This window comes from Odontesthes bonariensis, chromosome 6 (genome assembly GCF_027942865.1).
Source record: "Odontesthes bonariensis isolate fOdoBon6 chromosome 6, fOdoBon6.hap1, whole genome shotgun sequence".
NCBI lineage: Eukaryota > Metazoa > Chordata > Actinopteri > Atheriniformes > Atherinopsidae > Odontesthes > Odontesthes bonariensis.
Window position 1 is genome coordinate 17,368,148 of NC_134511.1, and position 16,157 is coordinate 17,384,304.

The 16,157-nt window shown below is 39.3% G+C and overlaps 3 protein-coding genes across 4 annotated transcripts; 2 read left to right on the forward strand and 1 right to left on the reverse strand.

Moving 5' to 3' along the window:
- Window positions 1-454: 454 nt before the first annotated feature.
- On the forward strand, window positions 455-1,747 carry LOC142382875 (isotocin-neurophysin IT 1-like). Its single transcript, XM_075469003.1, has 3 exons — window positions 455-574; window positions 805-1,009; window positions 1,605-1,747. The coding sequence occupies exons 1-3, from the start codon at window positions 455-457 to the stop codon at window positions 1,745-1,747; spliced, it is 468 nt and encodes a 155-aa protein (XP_075325118.1).
- A 1,570-nt stretch (window positions 1,748-3,317) lies between these two features.
- On the forward strand, window positions 3,318-3,954 carry LOC142382739 (fatty acid-binding protein, liver-type-like). Its single transcript, XM_075468859.1, has 3 exons — window positions 3,318-3,384; window positions 3,496-3,668; window positions 3,814-3,954. Exons 1-3 carry the CDS (start codon window positions 3,318-3,320, stop codon window positions 3,952-3,954), a joined length of 381 nt encoding a protein of 126 aa, XP_075324974.1.
- A 760-nt stretch (window positions 3,955-4,714) lies between these two features.
- On the reverse strand, window positions 4,715-12,357 carry smyd1b (SET and MYND domain containing 1b). Of its 2 annotated transcripts, XM_075467693.1 has the most exons (10): window positions 12,102-12,356; window positions 11,189-11,365; window positions 10,670-10,883; window positions 10,174-10,304; window positions 9,942-9,980; window positions 7,563-7,758; window positions 6,566-6,658; window positions 6,301-6,464; window positions 5,691-5,859; window positions 4,715-5,009 (listed from the first exon to the last, which is right to left on the reverse strand). In XM_075467693.1, the coding sequence occupies exons 1-10, from the start codon at window positions 12,221-12,223 to the stop codon at window positions 4,845-4,847; spliced, it is 1,470 nt and encodes a 489-aa protein (XP_075323808.1). In that variant the 5' UTR covers window positions 12,224-12,356; the 3' UTR covers window positions 4,715-4,844. The 2 variants fall into 2 exon arrangements, with proteins under 2 accessions (XP_075323808.1, XP_075323809.1); XM_075467694.1 differs by lacking the exon at window positions 9,942-9,980 and having other exon boundaries at window positions 12,102-12,357.
- Between the last annotated feature and the right edge of the window lie 3,800 nt (window positions 12,358-16,157).

The window sequence follows — 16,157 nt, forward strand, 5'->3', positions numbered from 1 at the left end:
GTAATATGAATAATTTTTATCTCCATATGCCCTTCTTGACCTCCCTGATTTCCAACCAATTCTAACATGCACGGTCACGCTCCACGAGCCCTTCTTTAATCAACCTTCACAAAAAGTAGCAAAACGAGCCACAAAACTTCCTGGCCCTTTGACCTGCCCTCTGCCCAGTGGTCAGCTTCATCTTATAAGGTGACTGTAACAAAAAAGGGCTCATTACGGATTTCTAAGTGGCTTTTGGCTTTCTCTGTCACTCTCAAAAGGTGCTTTGGAAGTATATAAGACATGTCAGTAGTACCAGACAAGACAGAGACCTCGGCAATCACCTGGGAGCATCTTAAATAGGAACTTGAAGAAACTAGTGAGTAGGGTTTCATCTTGGAACATTTGATTGGCTTAGATTTTGTCATACGTCTAAATACCTTTCCTGTTTTTATCTTCTATATTTTGAACAGAAATGACTAGAGCTGCCGTGTACGTTTGCCTGCTTTTCCTCCTGTCCGTATGTTCAGCGTGCTACATCTCTAACTGCCCCATTGGTGGTAAGAGGGCCATCATGGACGCACCACTGCGCAAGGTGAGCTGCTTTTATCCGTCTTTACATTTCATTTTGAGGCTGCAAATTCCAACATAAGAGCTCATGAACCGGAAAAATTAAACTTAGGGAAAACATCAATGGAAAAAAAGATGGAAATCTCTAGCGGAGCAAAGAATGTTGGAACCATCCTGCATCACAGACAAACTTGAAATAGTGGAGGTTCAAATTCAGTAAAAAAATCAAGAATAACCGCTTTTCCCCTCCTTTAGTGCATGTCTTGTGGTCCTGGAGATAGGGGTCACTGCTTTGGCCCCAGTATCTGCTGTGGGGAGGGTCTGGGCTGTCTTCTGGGCTCCCCAGAGACTGCTCACTGTGTGGAGGAGAACTACCTGCTGACTCCCTGCCAAGCAGGAGGTAGACCCTGTGGGTCTGAGGGAGGACGCTGTGCTGCTTCAGGACTCTGCTGTGATGCAGGTCAGAAATGTATATGAGCATGAGCAGAAACCGATGATACCAAACTGTCAAAATACTTCCTGGGAAGTTAAAGTTCTGTAATTCAATCTACCTTTAATGTAATCCTACACAGGTATTGTACTCTAAACTTAATTTGCTCAACTCATGAGAGTTAGTCGGTCTGCAAGAGAGCAAGTCCTCGTGTCATATTTTTAACTAAGATTTAAACATTTTAATTTTGTTACCTGGCAGACATATGTTTAGTTTACATTCTCTTTACGGGGAAAAATCTCTCTCACAGATATGATAGAGTTCAAGAAGAAAAAGTACTTGATTGATATATGTGACTTTCTTCAAGATTATTGACTGTAGCTGTGGTTTGCGCAATTTGGTTTTCATTCCAGCTCCTTACTTTTGAATACATTTTAAAGTTTTTATTTTTGTATTGATTTTTTTTTTAAAATTTGGAATGAGATGTATTGCTTCAGCTATGGTAAACTTCTACATTTTTTCCCCCGCTTGATTTTTGAAAGAGTTTACGGCACATCATAAAGTGTAAAGCTGAAAAAAAATGACTGAAGCAATAGCATCTATTGTTGTGAAAATCCTGCCACAGAAAGCTGCACCACAGATCAATCCTGCCTCATTGACGAGGAGGGATATGACCAAACCAGCCAGTTCGAAGGCAGCGACCCCAGCGATATCATCCTCAGGCTCCTACATCTGACCGGCCACGCTTCTCACCGAACCCACCAATGAGCTGCTCCTTGGACCATAAATGGAACAAAGAGTTCATACTGTATAGTTGTGTCTCTAAGTTTGTCATCACTTTTTGCTCTTTCCTTTGGAATGCTTCTGTAGAGTGCCTTTGTCAATATATTTTTATGTATGAAAATAGGGATGAATACAGAGAGATCATCCAGATATCTGCATGCTGAAATAAAGTTTGGAGAGAGTATAAGACGTTGCTTTTTATTTCAAAAGGTGCCTGATTGAAAACGTTTTTTGATGTTAAAAAAAAATAAAAAAATCCGCTATACATAAAAGAACAATTCAGCATAGATATTGTGAGGATCTGCGTTCGATTGTCTTCCGCTATCATTAGCGTACAAAGCCCACAGCTGTCTTTATCTCTAAGATCCTCCTCGTTGTGTGTTTTTCTAGTACCTCCAGTGACACAATATCAATGTTGCAACAGTTGTGCTGATTATCTTATCACCTTTGGTCTATTTTTTTGACTTTGTGGTGAAACCATGTCATATTCTTGAGGTGAATACCAAAAAAAAAAGGTTAAACACAGCAGAAGGAAGAATTATCATAACACAACACTTTAGAAACTCACCGCTGAAGTTGTACTGGACTGAAATATTTAGTCTAATCCTAGTCTGTACAGTGAGTGCTCTGTTTATTTTTCTTCTTCAAAGAAAATCTTATCTTCAAAAATGACATCATATGACTAAAGTACCTTTGGAGTCAAATGTTGACCATAGTTCATATTGTGTAAAGTTGCACCAAGAGGGTTTAACCAATTGCTTAAAAGTAAAGTATTCTTTAGATTATTTACAGGGTAATGATATCCCAGCAAACATAAATTCAACATGCATTTTAAGACAAGATCACTGCAAGCATAACTTACAAGTAACACTGTGGAATCTTTCCAAGCGTTTTTTCTTTTAACTTTCTCTCATAAATACTATTGGCATTATTGTGTTTTTCAGCAGTATTTGCAGCCCAACCGCAGCTAAACTGTAGCAACTGGATTTAAAATAAGGGGCAGATGGGCAGAAAAAAAAATCTCTACAACTGATTTATCTTAAACGTTTTCAAATGATACAAGAAGAAACAGAGGAAGTCCTGGACAAAAGATGGAAAGAAAACCTTAAAGAAACAGGCTGGTGAAAGCTGTTTAGAAGAAAAGAGCAGATTTCAGGGTGGTTGGAAGGAAGGAATAAGTACGAGAGAGAACATCAACTAGGAAAGTGACCGTGGACAGTTGTTGGGGCAGGATACATGCAATGTCATCATACTTTTGTTTTGGACTTTTGAGATCCCTCCCCACATTTATATACATGGAAATGCTATCTCTACTTTCTTGTTTTTCCTTCTTCTCTGAGGATTACCAAACTTTGATCAATTGACTCTGTACCTCTTTTATCTCCCTCCTGGCTCTTATCTGCTGTGGTCGATCCTCTCTGTGAGCGCTGCTGCATGAAGTGGCCTGCCGCTGCTTTAATTGGTGTCACCTGCGGTTAATCATTGAGCCTCTGTGGTCTGTGAGTATAAAAGAGGCAGATAACCACCTTTTGCTCTACCTTTACTCTCTGCCACCATGTCTTTTTCTGGAAAGTACCAACTGGAGTCTCAGGAGAACTTTGAGCCTTTTATGAAGGCTATGGGTGAGTTTAGTGTTATGAGTAAAGTTTCATGACTTTTGGTATAATCATCTTTTTGTTTCAAAGTGTTGGCACACTATTTCAAGTGTTTTCTAACTAGCATTTTTGTCACAGGTCTTCCTGATGACCTCATCCAGAAAGGAAAAGACATCAAGAGCATCTCTGAGATTGAGGAGACCGGTGATCACTTCAAAGTAACAATCACTACCGGCACAAAAGTTATGTCCAACACCTTTACCATTGGACAGGAGGCTGAGCTGGAGACGATGACTGGAGACAAGGTCAAGGTAAACCAATAAGTTTGAAAAATGTATTTATTTTATTTTATTTTTTTTGAAAAAAAAAAAATCAAACTGCCTGTCAAATCCTAATTTCAAAATGACAGTTTTAACTTTAACACTAAGTTTCTAATTATTGGCCTGTGTATCAAAGGGGGTGGTTCAGCGTGAAGGCAACAAGCTGAAAGTCTCTCTGAAGGGAATCCAATCGGTCACAGAGCTGGTGGATGGGAACACGATTGTCAATGTGAGTATGGGGGTGATTGGGGAACTTAATCTCAGTGCTACGTCTTGAACACTGTAACTTAACTTGTTTTCTTCTTCCAACAGACAATGACTCTTGGTAACATTGTATACAAGAGGACAAGCAAACGCATTTAAATGTGTACACTTGGGATAATAAAAACAAAGGCAACTGCTGTCATTGTGTGTTTTTTTTTTTTTTTTTTTTTTTTTTTTTTTTTTTTTTTTAAAACAAATCTGCTTGCATCTTTCACTCCATGCTGGTGGGTAAAGTTCACTAGGTTAGTGAGTCTGAAGGTTTTAAAAGGGCATTGGGTGCATTAAGGGGGCGCTCGCAAATCTGCACCAGGTATAGTAGCAAAGTCCAGTTGTGTGCTGCAAGGATTCCACGGGATCAGGATACTTTAAGTAGTGAAGAAACACTTGCATTGCACTTTTGCTGGTGCGGCAGACTGCTCATAAAATGTGTATGCATGACCCTCAACTGATATGAAGCTAAAATATAAACTCCCTTGAAAGGTCAAACCTAGCCACATACTGAGGTTTCTGCTTAATGCAGTGTGAAGAGTAAGCAATCATGGTCTTAAACCTATAAGTACTTTTATTTAATAGGATTTGTTTAAAAATATATATACTCGTCTGCGTGGGTATCTGAATCTTAGTGTCTGTTCTGGCAGTGAGATAATGAACTGGTGACATCTGTATCAGTACTGCATTCAACTGAAATTTGAGTTGCAGTGACCACCAGCAGCATAGCTTTTTCATTCACATGAAGGAAATTGTTGCTGAATTTTGCATTTATAAATGACAAGTTGGACAAAACATTTTTAATGAAAAGTGTTACTGCAAAATGTGAGCAATACAGAAATTGGTCGTGACTAAAATGTGTAGACTCTCACACCAGCATAGTAAATGGCTCTCTACGGCAATCCTATGATTGCGCTACTTCCTCCGGTGGAAAAGGTTCTTGATTCCCTCCTCCACAGACTTTGGTTCATGCATCATGGTCATTGGTTTGTTTTTCAGAGCTGCTTCTCTCATACTGTAGTAAACATACTCGTTCTGTTTGAACATCCTCAGCTCCATTTCTGTTTGAGTACGCATCGCCTGTAGAGAAATTAGAATGAAAGCTTCAAAAGTCAAATTTAAGATGATTCCAATCTTTTAATCAAATAGGTTAAAATTTGCAGAAAAAATTCAAATGTTTTTAACCAAATTGAATTTTCAGTGCAATCGGGGTCACTAGAAACAATCTACATAAATAACAGTTCAAATGGTCGATTTATGAGTAAGCACCTGCTAATGTACACAATAAACAAATATTAATGAACATTTAACATTTACAGTTAGGTCTTTGGTCACCCCTTGAGCATAAGTCCATTATTAATTTTTTTTCAGTAAAAAAATCAGCTGATTTTTATCTTGAACTTTGTTGTGCCGTATCCTTTCAGTTGCTATGATTGGATGAAAGCAGTGGGTCTTTTAAGGAAATATTAATATTTACTGTTGTTTTTCATAACTTCCATGATGGACTGGCGACCTGTCCGGGGTGTACCCTGCCTCTTGCCCAGTAATAGCTGGGATAGGCTCCACCCCTCGGCGACCATGATTCGGATTAAGCGGGTATGTAAAATAGATGGATGGAATTTATTTTTTATCTAATTTCCTCAGAAGGCTTTGCCTTTTTCCAGGCCATCGTTTTAAATAAGAATTTGTTCTTCATGACTTGCTGGGTTAAATGAAGGCTGGATTAAATGAATAAGAATTGTGTGATTGTAAAGTGTTTACCTCAAGGTCCTTGGTGATGGGATGTGTGGGGCCATGTGTGACCATAAGGATGGCGTAGGCCTTGCAGATCATACCGTGTCCCACCTCTATCTCCCCAGCCTGCCAGTGTGTCACCCCTGCTCGCATGGCAGCCATACCAAGAGCAGCACTGTTCTCGCGGTACAACTTCCTGTAAGAGGGGGAGATATGTTTAATAAGGCAGATTTGTTTATCTGGAAATATGATGTGTTTGTCATCATTATTAGAATATTACTGTGGCCCTGAGGTTCAAAATACAAAAATAATACCAAGAACACAACATTCCTATAAACAAAAAAACAAAAAAAAATTTAAAGCAACATTTTAGAAATGAACTTTCAGTAAACACAACAAAACAGATGACAAAAACTGAACAGGAAACACAAATCAGAAAATCGCATTTTGATAAATGTTGTTTGACTCTTGTGTTCTAAAATGTTATTGTGCTCTTTGAAATGAAGGATTTTGTTTGTTGTGTAGTCTGTTCGGTTTTCTGTTTTACTGTTGCGTCATTGTATTTTGCACCTCTTTACCACAGTAGAATAAGTGCTCATGAGCACCACAGGAAGATAATGAGTGTTTTTGCACTCACATGTATCCCTCCACCATTTTGCGGGCGTACTCTGCAGCCTCATCAAAGAACTGCAGGTAAGCTTTCACTTCGCTCATTGTGCTCCATATCCTCAGCAGGTAGATGTGAGTGTCAGCTAAAATTGGCTCCATCCTCTCGATGCAATCTTTACAGATTTTCACCACCTTACAAAAAGGAGAACAATGCAAAGAAAAGCTTGTGGTCGTAAAAAAAATTATAAAGAAATATATGTTTATAAAGCCATTTGGGTGATTTGATGCAATACCTCGTGGTAGTCACCGTTTAATCTGGCCTTGTCCATCTTCTCCAGGATTTCAAAACAGTAAGCCGTTGCCTCTTTCACTTGTTCCTCTGAAGGCTGTAAGATTGGAAAGACGGGTCAAAAGCTCCATAGTAATGTTAGAATTAAAAAAAACTGAATGACTGATATGTGACTAAATAAAAAAAATAAAAATCTACTTTAAGAGGAAGTGTTATTTCTTATTAAAGACAACACAAGTGGGCCTTTTATAGTTCCATAAAAGTAAAGGCCTGATTATTTTTTTTATCTAGAAAAGACCTTTGCTCTGCCATAGGGACCCCATCCAAGACCTTGATAATGATGATAACAAACAAGATGTACTCCAAGACAACTCTTTGTAATTTATGTGATCATAAGACAGTCAATTCAGGCATATCACTGTGTCCCTCTGTCAGTCTGGCAGATTTTTGTTGTTTTGTTAAAGATCCTGTGACAAAGTCCTCAAACATTTTTTGCTGACATTCTCTATTTATAACAGATGACACACACACACACACACACATATACTCGAACACAGACTCACTCACAGAATAGACTTGTAATCAGACAGAAGCACAGCTGTTTAGTTGAACGGCTTAAAATAATGTCAAGCAGCTTCTCCATTACTACATTACAGTGGTGTCATATGTTAAAACATGTTTGTTAATGGAATTAAGTAACATAAAAGACCCTTTATTTTTAATGGTAAGGCAGTAAAGTACTTGTATAATCTCAAAGATAATGAAAAGAAGTCTTGTTAAACAGACAGTTTCTCTAATCTGACCCCTACTAACTGTTTCTTGAAAGCATGTATGAATGCCCAGAAGGTTGAATCCACTTGTGCGTTATCTTTGCTTTAAATAGTCACTGTAGCTGGCTGCTTCTCATGTTTCTCGCCTGTCCTTATCAACCCTCTCAGTGCTAAATGTCGCAGGAGTGTTTGGTCCTTTTTGCTCTGTGCAGTAAAACAACAGACACAAACCTTGACTCCATCCACTTCCCTTCCCCCCATCTTCAAATCATCTTTGATTTTGTTCTTGCAGTGTTCACACGTGCAGTCGAAGAAGTATTGTGTTTTCAGAAGCCGCTGTCGCTCCTCTGACAAATTCAGGTAGTCCACATAAGCGACTGTAAGCTCCTCTCCTTCGGCGATCTTACCCAGAGCACGCAACTCAATCCTGAGGAGCAGAAACATAGTCAAATATCTGCAGAGTGATATCATTTGGTCTTTCATTTACAGCTTTTCCGCTGATGATGAAACCCTGCACCATGGTGTGCCTTTAAGTTCAGTCAGCCCAGTTAAAGCATTGATGGAGAGATGTTAGTGAATGTCTGAAATGTGATGACACACTTTATTTCACAATAAGTGAGTGAACACACTTATTGTAAATTAACTTTTTTTCTTTTTTAATTCCTACATTGATAAATAAGAATATTTAAAGGTGCTTTTTGTAAGAATTTAATTTTGAACGTTCAGTCCCTGCTTACCCATTAGCCCCTATCTACCGTGTGTTTCCCTTTCTGCAGTCTGGTTAGGCCAACTCAATTGATGCCATAATATACCAGAATGTAGACCTGTCACTTTTCTTCTCCAAGTGACCTTGCATAAGCTGACTGTATAAACAAAAACATTCAGTCATCAATGAAATGTGTTTCACACACGAGAGCAAATTTGAAAAAAAAAAAAGTTCCATGTATATATAACATTGATGACTGTAACTTAAACACATGCATTGAGAAACATCTGTGTCCCAATCTGTCAGAAGCTGTTATGGGGCACTGTTTGTCCCAATATTATAGTAGTGAAATGAACATAAGAGGAAATTAATGTTCTCATTTCCTACAATGTTTTGTGTTTAGTTTGTTTCATATTTCAAAATGCAAGTGTTGCTTTTAGTCAGTGTTTGTAATGTGTAAGATCAGAGGCCGGTGGTGTGTTTTCGTAATTTTAGAACACTTTTAGAAGTTTTATATTTTTCATACATTTCCAGTGATCAGCACCTACTTAATGTTCTTGGGGTGCTTCTCTTTTCTAGTTTTAAAATTTAGCCTTTTGCTGTCTAAAAGATATTTCATGTAGTCATGTAGATTCTTAAGCCAAAAAACACACTCAAGCCACTCTTGTGCTGCATGTGCTATAACATACATCTTGCCCCCAGCACAAACAGAAAGCACTGCAGCATGCAAATGACTGTGTAAATCCAGGGTTTGGGTTACTTTAACCATAATTTCCCATCCTAGTTGTCTATTTTTAATGAATAACATATAAAATATATATTCTAATCAGATATATTATGTCTTAAAAGAAGCAGAACAACCTAAATAGTTGGTTGTTTAGCATGTGAAAATAGGACAGTTTAGAGACAGTTTAGGACAGTTTAGAGAAGTGTGCAATGCCAGAAGGGCCATCTTAAAATATTGTAGTTGGAGGGATTTAATAGAGCAGCAGCCACTGCTGGTGTGTGGGAAAATAATAGGGGCAACTGTTTAAATGCACACTTTGGGTGCTGGTGTCTTCTGGCCTTTGGCTGGCCAATGGTACATCATATAATTGTGTAGACAAAAAGAGCTGATTAATATCTAAAAGCTCCCCACCACATACACAGCGTTTTTTAGAGCACGTAGCCCATTCAGGTACTCTGACTGCTGGTCAGGTCCTTGCTATGATTTTCACCTGCCTCTTTTTAGTTTCACATGCCATGGCTCCAGTTTCTCTGTCTTGGACTGCAGCTGCTGATGATTGCTCTGCTCCGCAGCCATTCGCAGTTATCTTGACCTCCACAGCAGTGGAGCCAGTTCTCTACATGCTGCAGGTTCTGGTTGGAGCAGCATAACAGCTGCTCCTCCAACAGACGAGAGCAGAGCAAAGACTACTGCTGTCAGCTGCTGTGCAAAACAGTTAAGATGGAAGCCATCTGCACAACCAAAAATTCACCAGTTTTCTGGTTAGCAACAACTGAATTTTCGAAATTATATCCTTTCTGAGAGCACCTTCAAACAAAACTGTATTTACACGGAGATGTTATCTTGTGGAATTAGAGATGAACAAATTGAAATAAAAGCTCCTACAACCATCTGTGTTGTCATGATGGATAGACATACACAGTGAAAAACCAGCAGCACACTTTGCGCGTGGACATGACAAGCAGTTAGATAAAGATATGTGTAGTTGAAAAAGTGAAGCCTTCTGTTACACTAAATAAGACCAAAGAAGAGTGCACACTACAAGAGTGACAATGACTTACATTTTCTACAAGGGATGAAGAAGGTTATGTGCATATAATCTGTTTATTAGAAATTTAATGTCCTACTCGTGCTTCATAAATACCACTTAAAAGAGGTTTAGGTTGAGGTAACGCACCTCCGTTGAGAATGAAACATAGTATTCACAGCCGATTGACTGAAAGACAAACAGGAAGCATTTTATACCAAATGACACCTGACAAATATATTAACTACACACAGCACACACGCACAACAACTCTTAATTCCGTAGCTTTTTTCATAAAGTCTGAATCATTTGAAGCTCAATGCAAACTGTTGAAAGTTGAGTCGCCAAATATCACTGAGGAGAATCTTGTTTTTTCACTCACTTGCCGTGGTTGAGGACCACAGTGCAGTTTGGCCAGCAATCATGATTCGCCAGGCACAAATTTGGAAAAAGACCAACTCCTACTGCCTGAAGACCCCTCTGGTCACTCACACTGAAGCCATTACAGTTGATCTGGGAGAAGAAGTGGAACATTTAAAATTTAGGACATTATATGGATGACATGGATAGAATTTTTGTATACATTGTTAATTTCTTGTTTCAGGCTTAACTTACTGCCATAAAGGGCCAACTATAATGTAGAGGTTACTTAATTAGTATACCTGGGTACAAATTCAGTGACTGTCAACTCGGTACTATCAAACAGAAACTCTTTAAGCTACATTGTCTTATTTAGGTAAGAGGCTCACTCCACTTGGGTTAGGATCAGGGGTTTGTTTGGTCCCTGCAGAAAGCAGCCCCTGTTTAGGAACACCAATTGCAGTTTAACACCCACGATAAAGAGTTGACAATATATTGATTTACATATTGAAACGCACCACTCCACATATGTGTGAGATGACGTCGATTGTGTGCTGTTTGCTGGTCCGGGGCCAGTAGTCCAGGAAGTTGTGGATGTCCACTTTCAACTCCTTCAGCTCATCCTCTTGCATGTCATTAATGTGGTCCTCCAACTCCTCGAGAGTGACCAGCTGTGTGTCAGACACCACGCTCCCTTCCTTGTCGAGGCGCCACATAATGCGGGCCAAAAGTCTGACCACATGAAAGAACAGCCAAGAAGAGGACATGTGTGGTCACAGTAAAATCAGGTACCAATAATCACTGGTTTGTAGCGCGGGGGTTGGGGCAAAGGCATGACAATACATCTGAAACAAGTTGAAAGAAAAAGTAGCATATTTTGTTCTTTGTCAATTACTTCATCTGAATCACCTTGAAATGGCCACAACAATGCAACAAAGCCTCTTTTGTTTCATGATTTATTAGGATGGAGTGGATGAAAAGGAAGAAAAAAAGAGAAAAATGCCAATAAGACCCTATTTTCTTTCATTTCATCTTACCGGATGTTCTCATTTGGTGCTTTTCCATAAGCTTTGATGGCGCTGCATTCTTGCTTGTGTTCAGCCCAGCCGGCACGCTGGCAAGTTCGGTCACAGTAGTGAGCGAATTTGCATTGGCCGCACCTCTGGAGCTTTTCTTGTCTGCGGAAGCAGCTGTGACAAATACGTTCTGCGAGACTGCAGACAAAAAGAAAAGAAAATAATCAATAAATGACACCATTCAAAAGCAAATTGTAAACTGTGAGGAAAATGAGTCTCAATCTAGCCATCCTTCAAACCAACATTTGTGGATTTGCACATTCCACCATCTCCTCCTTCCTCCATAAGTGTTTGTGGAAAAATTCACAGCAGCAAATTTTGGAGAGTGGATCTCATGACGTAAGCACACATTTAGAGATTAATTAAATAGGGACTGCAAACATTTAGTGTGAAACATGTGCCACAGGTCAACCTGGCTACCGTGATTAATTTTTTTGAACAGCATAAAAAAGAGTTCTGAGATAGAGCAGGCAGAGGTGTCTGGCCTGTCAAACATATCTTAAAACCTTAAAAGATACGACTGAGTTAACTTTTTCTGACCTGTCTACCACAGCTTCTGTTTCTAAATTATTTGATAAAGAGCACTGTATTAAAATACATAACTAAAACTATCTTAATTCAGTAAAATAAGTCAGCTTGGACCGCTGGGATAGGCTCCAGCCCCCCCCGCGACCCCACAGTTGGATTAAGCAGGTATAGAAAATGGATGGATGGAAGTCAGCTTGTTCTTTGAGAACAAGAATGTGTAAGATATTGTGACTGGACAGTAAATCTAGAGGGGAGGAAATGACTGAATAGCCCAAATATCCCTTTCATGACCACATTTGAACACACGCCCACTGACCACTATCCACAACTTGCATTCACACTGTACCTGTCAAATACAACAGCTGCAAGACTGCCCTCAGAAAAAATGACATCTCCAGCCCAAAACTCCTTGGCAGCCTTCAAACCCCTCCCTTTCCCAGGTGAGTCAAATATTGCCACGCTCTCCATTGTCGATACGCTGGTTCCTGAGATTCTGGTGGATGGATGATGAAGAAGGGGGTTTCAGTAGAAAGACAGGATAGTTGAGGGACTCGGAGTCTAATCTGTTCTCTCTGCGTTCTTCAACAGCAACTGCACATTCCTGACTCAAGGTACTAAAATAGCCAAACACCTCTTGAACTGTACCAAGTGAAACAGAGAATGGGTTGGTGGTGATTTGTCTCCTTAAGCCACTAAGAAATGAAACTTCTTCAGTGGATAGACTTGTCAATAAAATAAACAACCCTATGTGGAAACGGCACCACTTAAACTTGTTGTCATTGCCTCAGGTATGTTAGTTTTCTCCAGATGTCTTTTCACACTTTTTGACTTTTGTCCCATCAGCTGGCAGAAATTCTCCCACCCTCTGACTATGACTTGGTAGGTGCCCTCCTCCCCGAGGGTTATTTTCATCCTTCAGTTGGGCCTGTCCATCAGGAGTTGGTGGTGACGTTTAACAGCTGCTGGAAGTTTGACAGAAACAGAGCTGCTCTGTCTCACAGCCTCTCCTCTGTTCTGGTGCTTTCTCCAACATGCTCTCTCTGTCTAATTGTTGCATGAGTTATGTAATATCAACACTAATTTACTGTTACATACACACTTGACGAAAAACAATGTCAAGGTCTAAAAGGAGATCGTTCCACTACATCTTTTGTGTTGCAGTGCTTCATAGACCAAATATTAATCAGTCTTTACAAATAATGACAGGTTTCAGCTGTAGATTCTGCCATACATGGTTTCCAGATATGTTTTTTATAATGAAGAGCCCTGTTCATCAATGGATGCATTACATGTATAATTCCATGGCATTTTTCACGGTGGCATATCTGTGGTCACAGAAAAATCCCTGTTAAAGGTGGAATGTTCAGTTTTGTCAAAACAAAATTTATAGACACAAAATGATATCCATACATATGTTTGTCTTTCTCTTTCTAAGTGGAATTGTTCTAATTATCACAGCAAATACAAGTACACAAAGGACGCAGGAAGGCAGTTAAAAAATATGCATTTGGGTAAATTCAGCTGTTTAAAACATCAAAAGTAAATTATACCAGAGTTGTGCTGGTTCAGCTATTAGAACAAACCTAACTGGGTTTTGTGGAAGTTTAAGAAAAGTTAAGAAAAGTTTTAAAAGAAACATCCAAAACCTTGCACTTATCTTTTGTAAGTCACATGGTTTACATCCATATGACAGATTATCGAGCCGCACTATTTTGTTTCTATGGCATCAACCCCACACAGGGGAAAATGATCGAATTAACTGATAAAACAAACATATCAGAAAACTTTGAAATCACAGAGAAGTTGTACACTTTTCACATTTTCTGACTAAGTAGAGCCTTGCCTTGAATCGGCAGACAGTGATGCATGGAAACATAGCGCCCCCTTCTGGCAAGAGGGAGCTACTGACTCACTGAGACGACCTGACAGATGAAGGCACTGCCTTTCTCCAGCACTCGTGCATCAGTATTGCAGACGTGAGACTCAACAAAAGCCAACACATACTATAGACGACACTACCAACTCATGAACAGTGAAGCTACTTTTAACAGAAAAGAAACGAGACATTTGGAATTTTTATGGGACAAGACTGAACTAATTTGTTTTGCCCAAAATCAACATAGAGATAAATGGATCTGTGTTGTGTCTCCAGCAGGGTGTTTTGCCTCTCTCAGCTGTCACTGGGTGAGAGTTACCCGTGATAGGTTGCAAGTTCATCACGGGGCATGTTGTTTTATTTGTGTCATTTTAAATTTATTTCTTACTATTTATGTTTAATGAATAAATATTGTGTTGGTTGTTTTATGTCTCCGTCTCCTATTTAAGACCAAGGCCCCTCTGACTTTTTGAATATCTCGCCCCCCTTTGCCTTGTTGGCCTGCTCAGCGAAATGTCTATGCATATTAAAGGAAAAGAATGGTGTCACTGATCATGTTGAATGATAGTCACATTCTGCCATACATTCATTTTGAAATTGCCCCAGCTCTCGGTTCAACACAGCAGTTAATGCTATGTTTTACCATCTTTACATGGATGCTGTGAAAACCAAAGTGAAACATAATCCTGCAATGCAGCTAGTTATTAGAAAGGAATGTTGTTTTTTCATACTTTAAAGATATTTTTCACTGTATGCAAATATACTCAGAACGTTCCTCTCCTGTCCTACAGGGGGCCCACTGGAGCACATTTTCCCAACATCTCTGGCAAGGAAGAGTGGGTCAAGAGATAGGAGTAAGAACCTTTTCTGTAATGCTGAAGTTATGTGATTCAAATAAAAGTATGAGCTCCAGCCTGCACACTCAAAACTGTATGTTATTGTTAATATCCAAACCTGAGATCTAAACACACATAATAAGAACACTAATGTGGTTAAAAAAAACTAGATGTAAATATAAAAAGAACCATTGGAAAAGACACTGAATGGAGGTCACACAGGTATAAAAAAACAAACGAGAGGCAGTGAGGAAAGCAAAGATAAAAAAAACAGCCATGATGCACAACACAACCTAACTGAGGGATGATACAACTGCTACAGAATGCTTTAAGTCTGTCCCGACCAAGAGGAAAGTTTGATGATGGAATTTATGAATTTATTAACCCCTCAGTTAGTGAAGCATTAACATTTCTGAAATTAGATGAGCACGGTGTCCCTAAACCCCAAGCTTTTGTTTTGGATGCAGTCCTTTCTGGTGTCATGCTGCTTCTTCCAACACACCGTCTGACCTGACTTTGAGTTGTGTTGTCTGTACATCCTTTACACATGAGTATGGAATATTACTGATGTTTGTCATTGTTTGATTTTATTTACATAATTCTTTTGTGTTCGGAACATATACAAAGTTCATCTATTGCTAATGCAGCCAGAGACTGTGATGATATGCAGATATCTTAGATGAGTTAATTCAGTAGTTTTTTTTTACGTAGTTTCTCTAGGAGAAAAACATAGTTTTCAAGCTTGGAATTGTAACACTTTGTTGTATTTCAATGCATCTGCTATTTCCCCAAATTTGTTGGATTGCTCTTTATTGGACATTTGATTTCAGTTTTTCAAACTGATGAGTCAAAAATAATTTTCTTAAACTTTTTTTTCCATTTCAAAGATGCAATTACCTTTAGCTTTAACCCTCTAAGTCCCTGCATCTTGACATGAGGATGAAGAGTTTCATCAGAATCAGAATCAGCTTTATTTCCCCAAGTACGTAGACACATACAAGGAATTCTTGCCGGCAGTTGTTGTCTCTCACATGCACGTGTCATAAATAATATTAAAAAAGAAATAACCTTTTTTTATATGCATAAAAAACTGTCTAAGTGACAGTTGTAAAATCAACAGTTCCAGTGTTTTTTTAACTGTTCAATAAGGTGAGTGCTGTGGGGAAGAAGCTGCACCAGTACCTGTTAGTCCTGGTCTGGAGGATCCTGAGGCGCCTGCCAGACAGAAACAGTTCAAAGAGACTGTGTGCGGGGTGAGAGGAGGCTTCCATGATGTTCCCTGCCCTCTTTCGAGTTCTGGAGCAGTACAGATCCTGGACAGAAGGCAGAGGGGCTCTGATTATGTACTCTGCAGTCCTTACAGTACGCTGCAGTCCGGTTCTGTCCTTGGTTGCAGCTCCGAACCAAACAGTGATGGAGGTGCACAGGGGGCAGTGTAGAACTCCAGCAGCAGCTTCTGGGGCAGACCATGTTTCCTCAAGAGCCGAAGAAAGTACATCCGCTGCTGGGCCTTCATTAAAAATATATCACGGTCCCCCTATGGAGACATTTTTTTCTTGAAAGGCAATCCTCCAGTTTCAGACTTATAGATTCTACTTATCTCAAATAGCTGGGAAAAATTAAACAAGCATTCAGAATTAAAGTTCGGGTCTTGAGAGGCTACTTAATTGTCTATAAACTTGATGTTTTG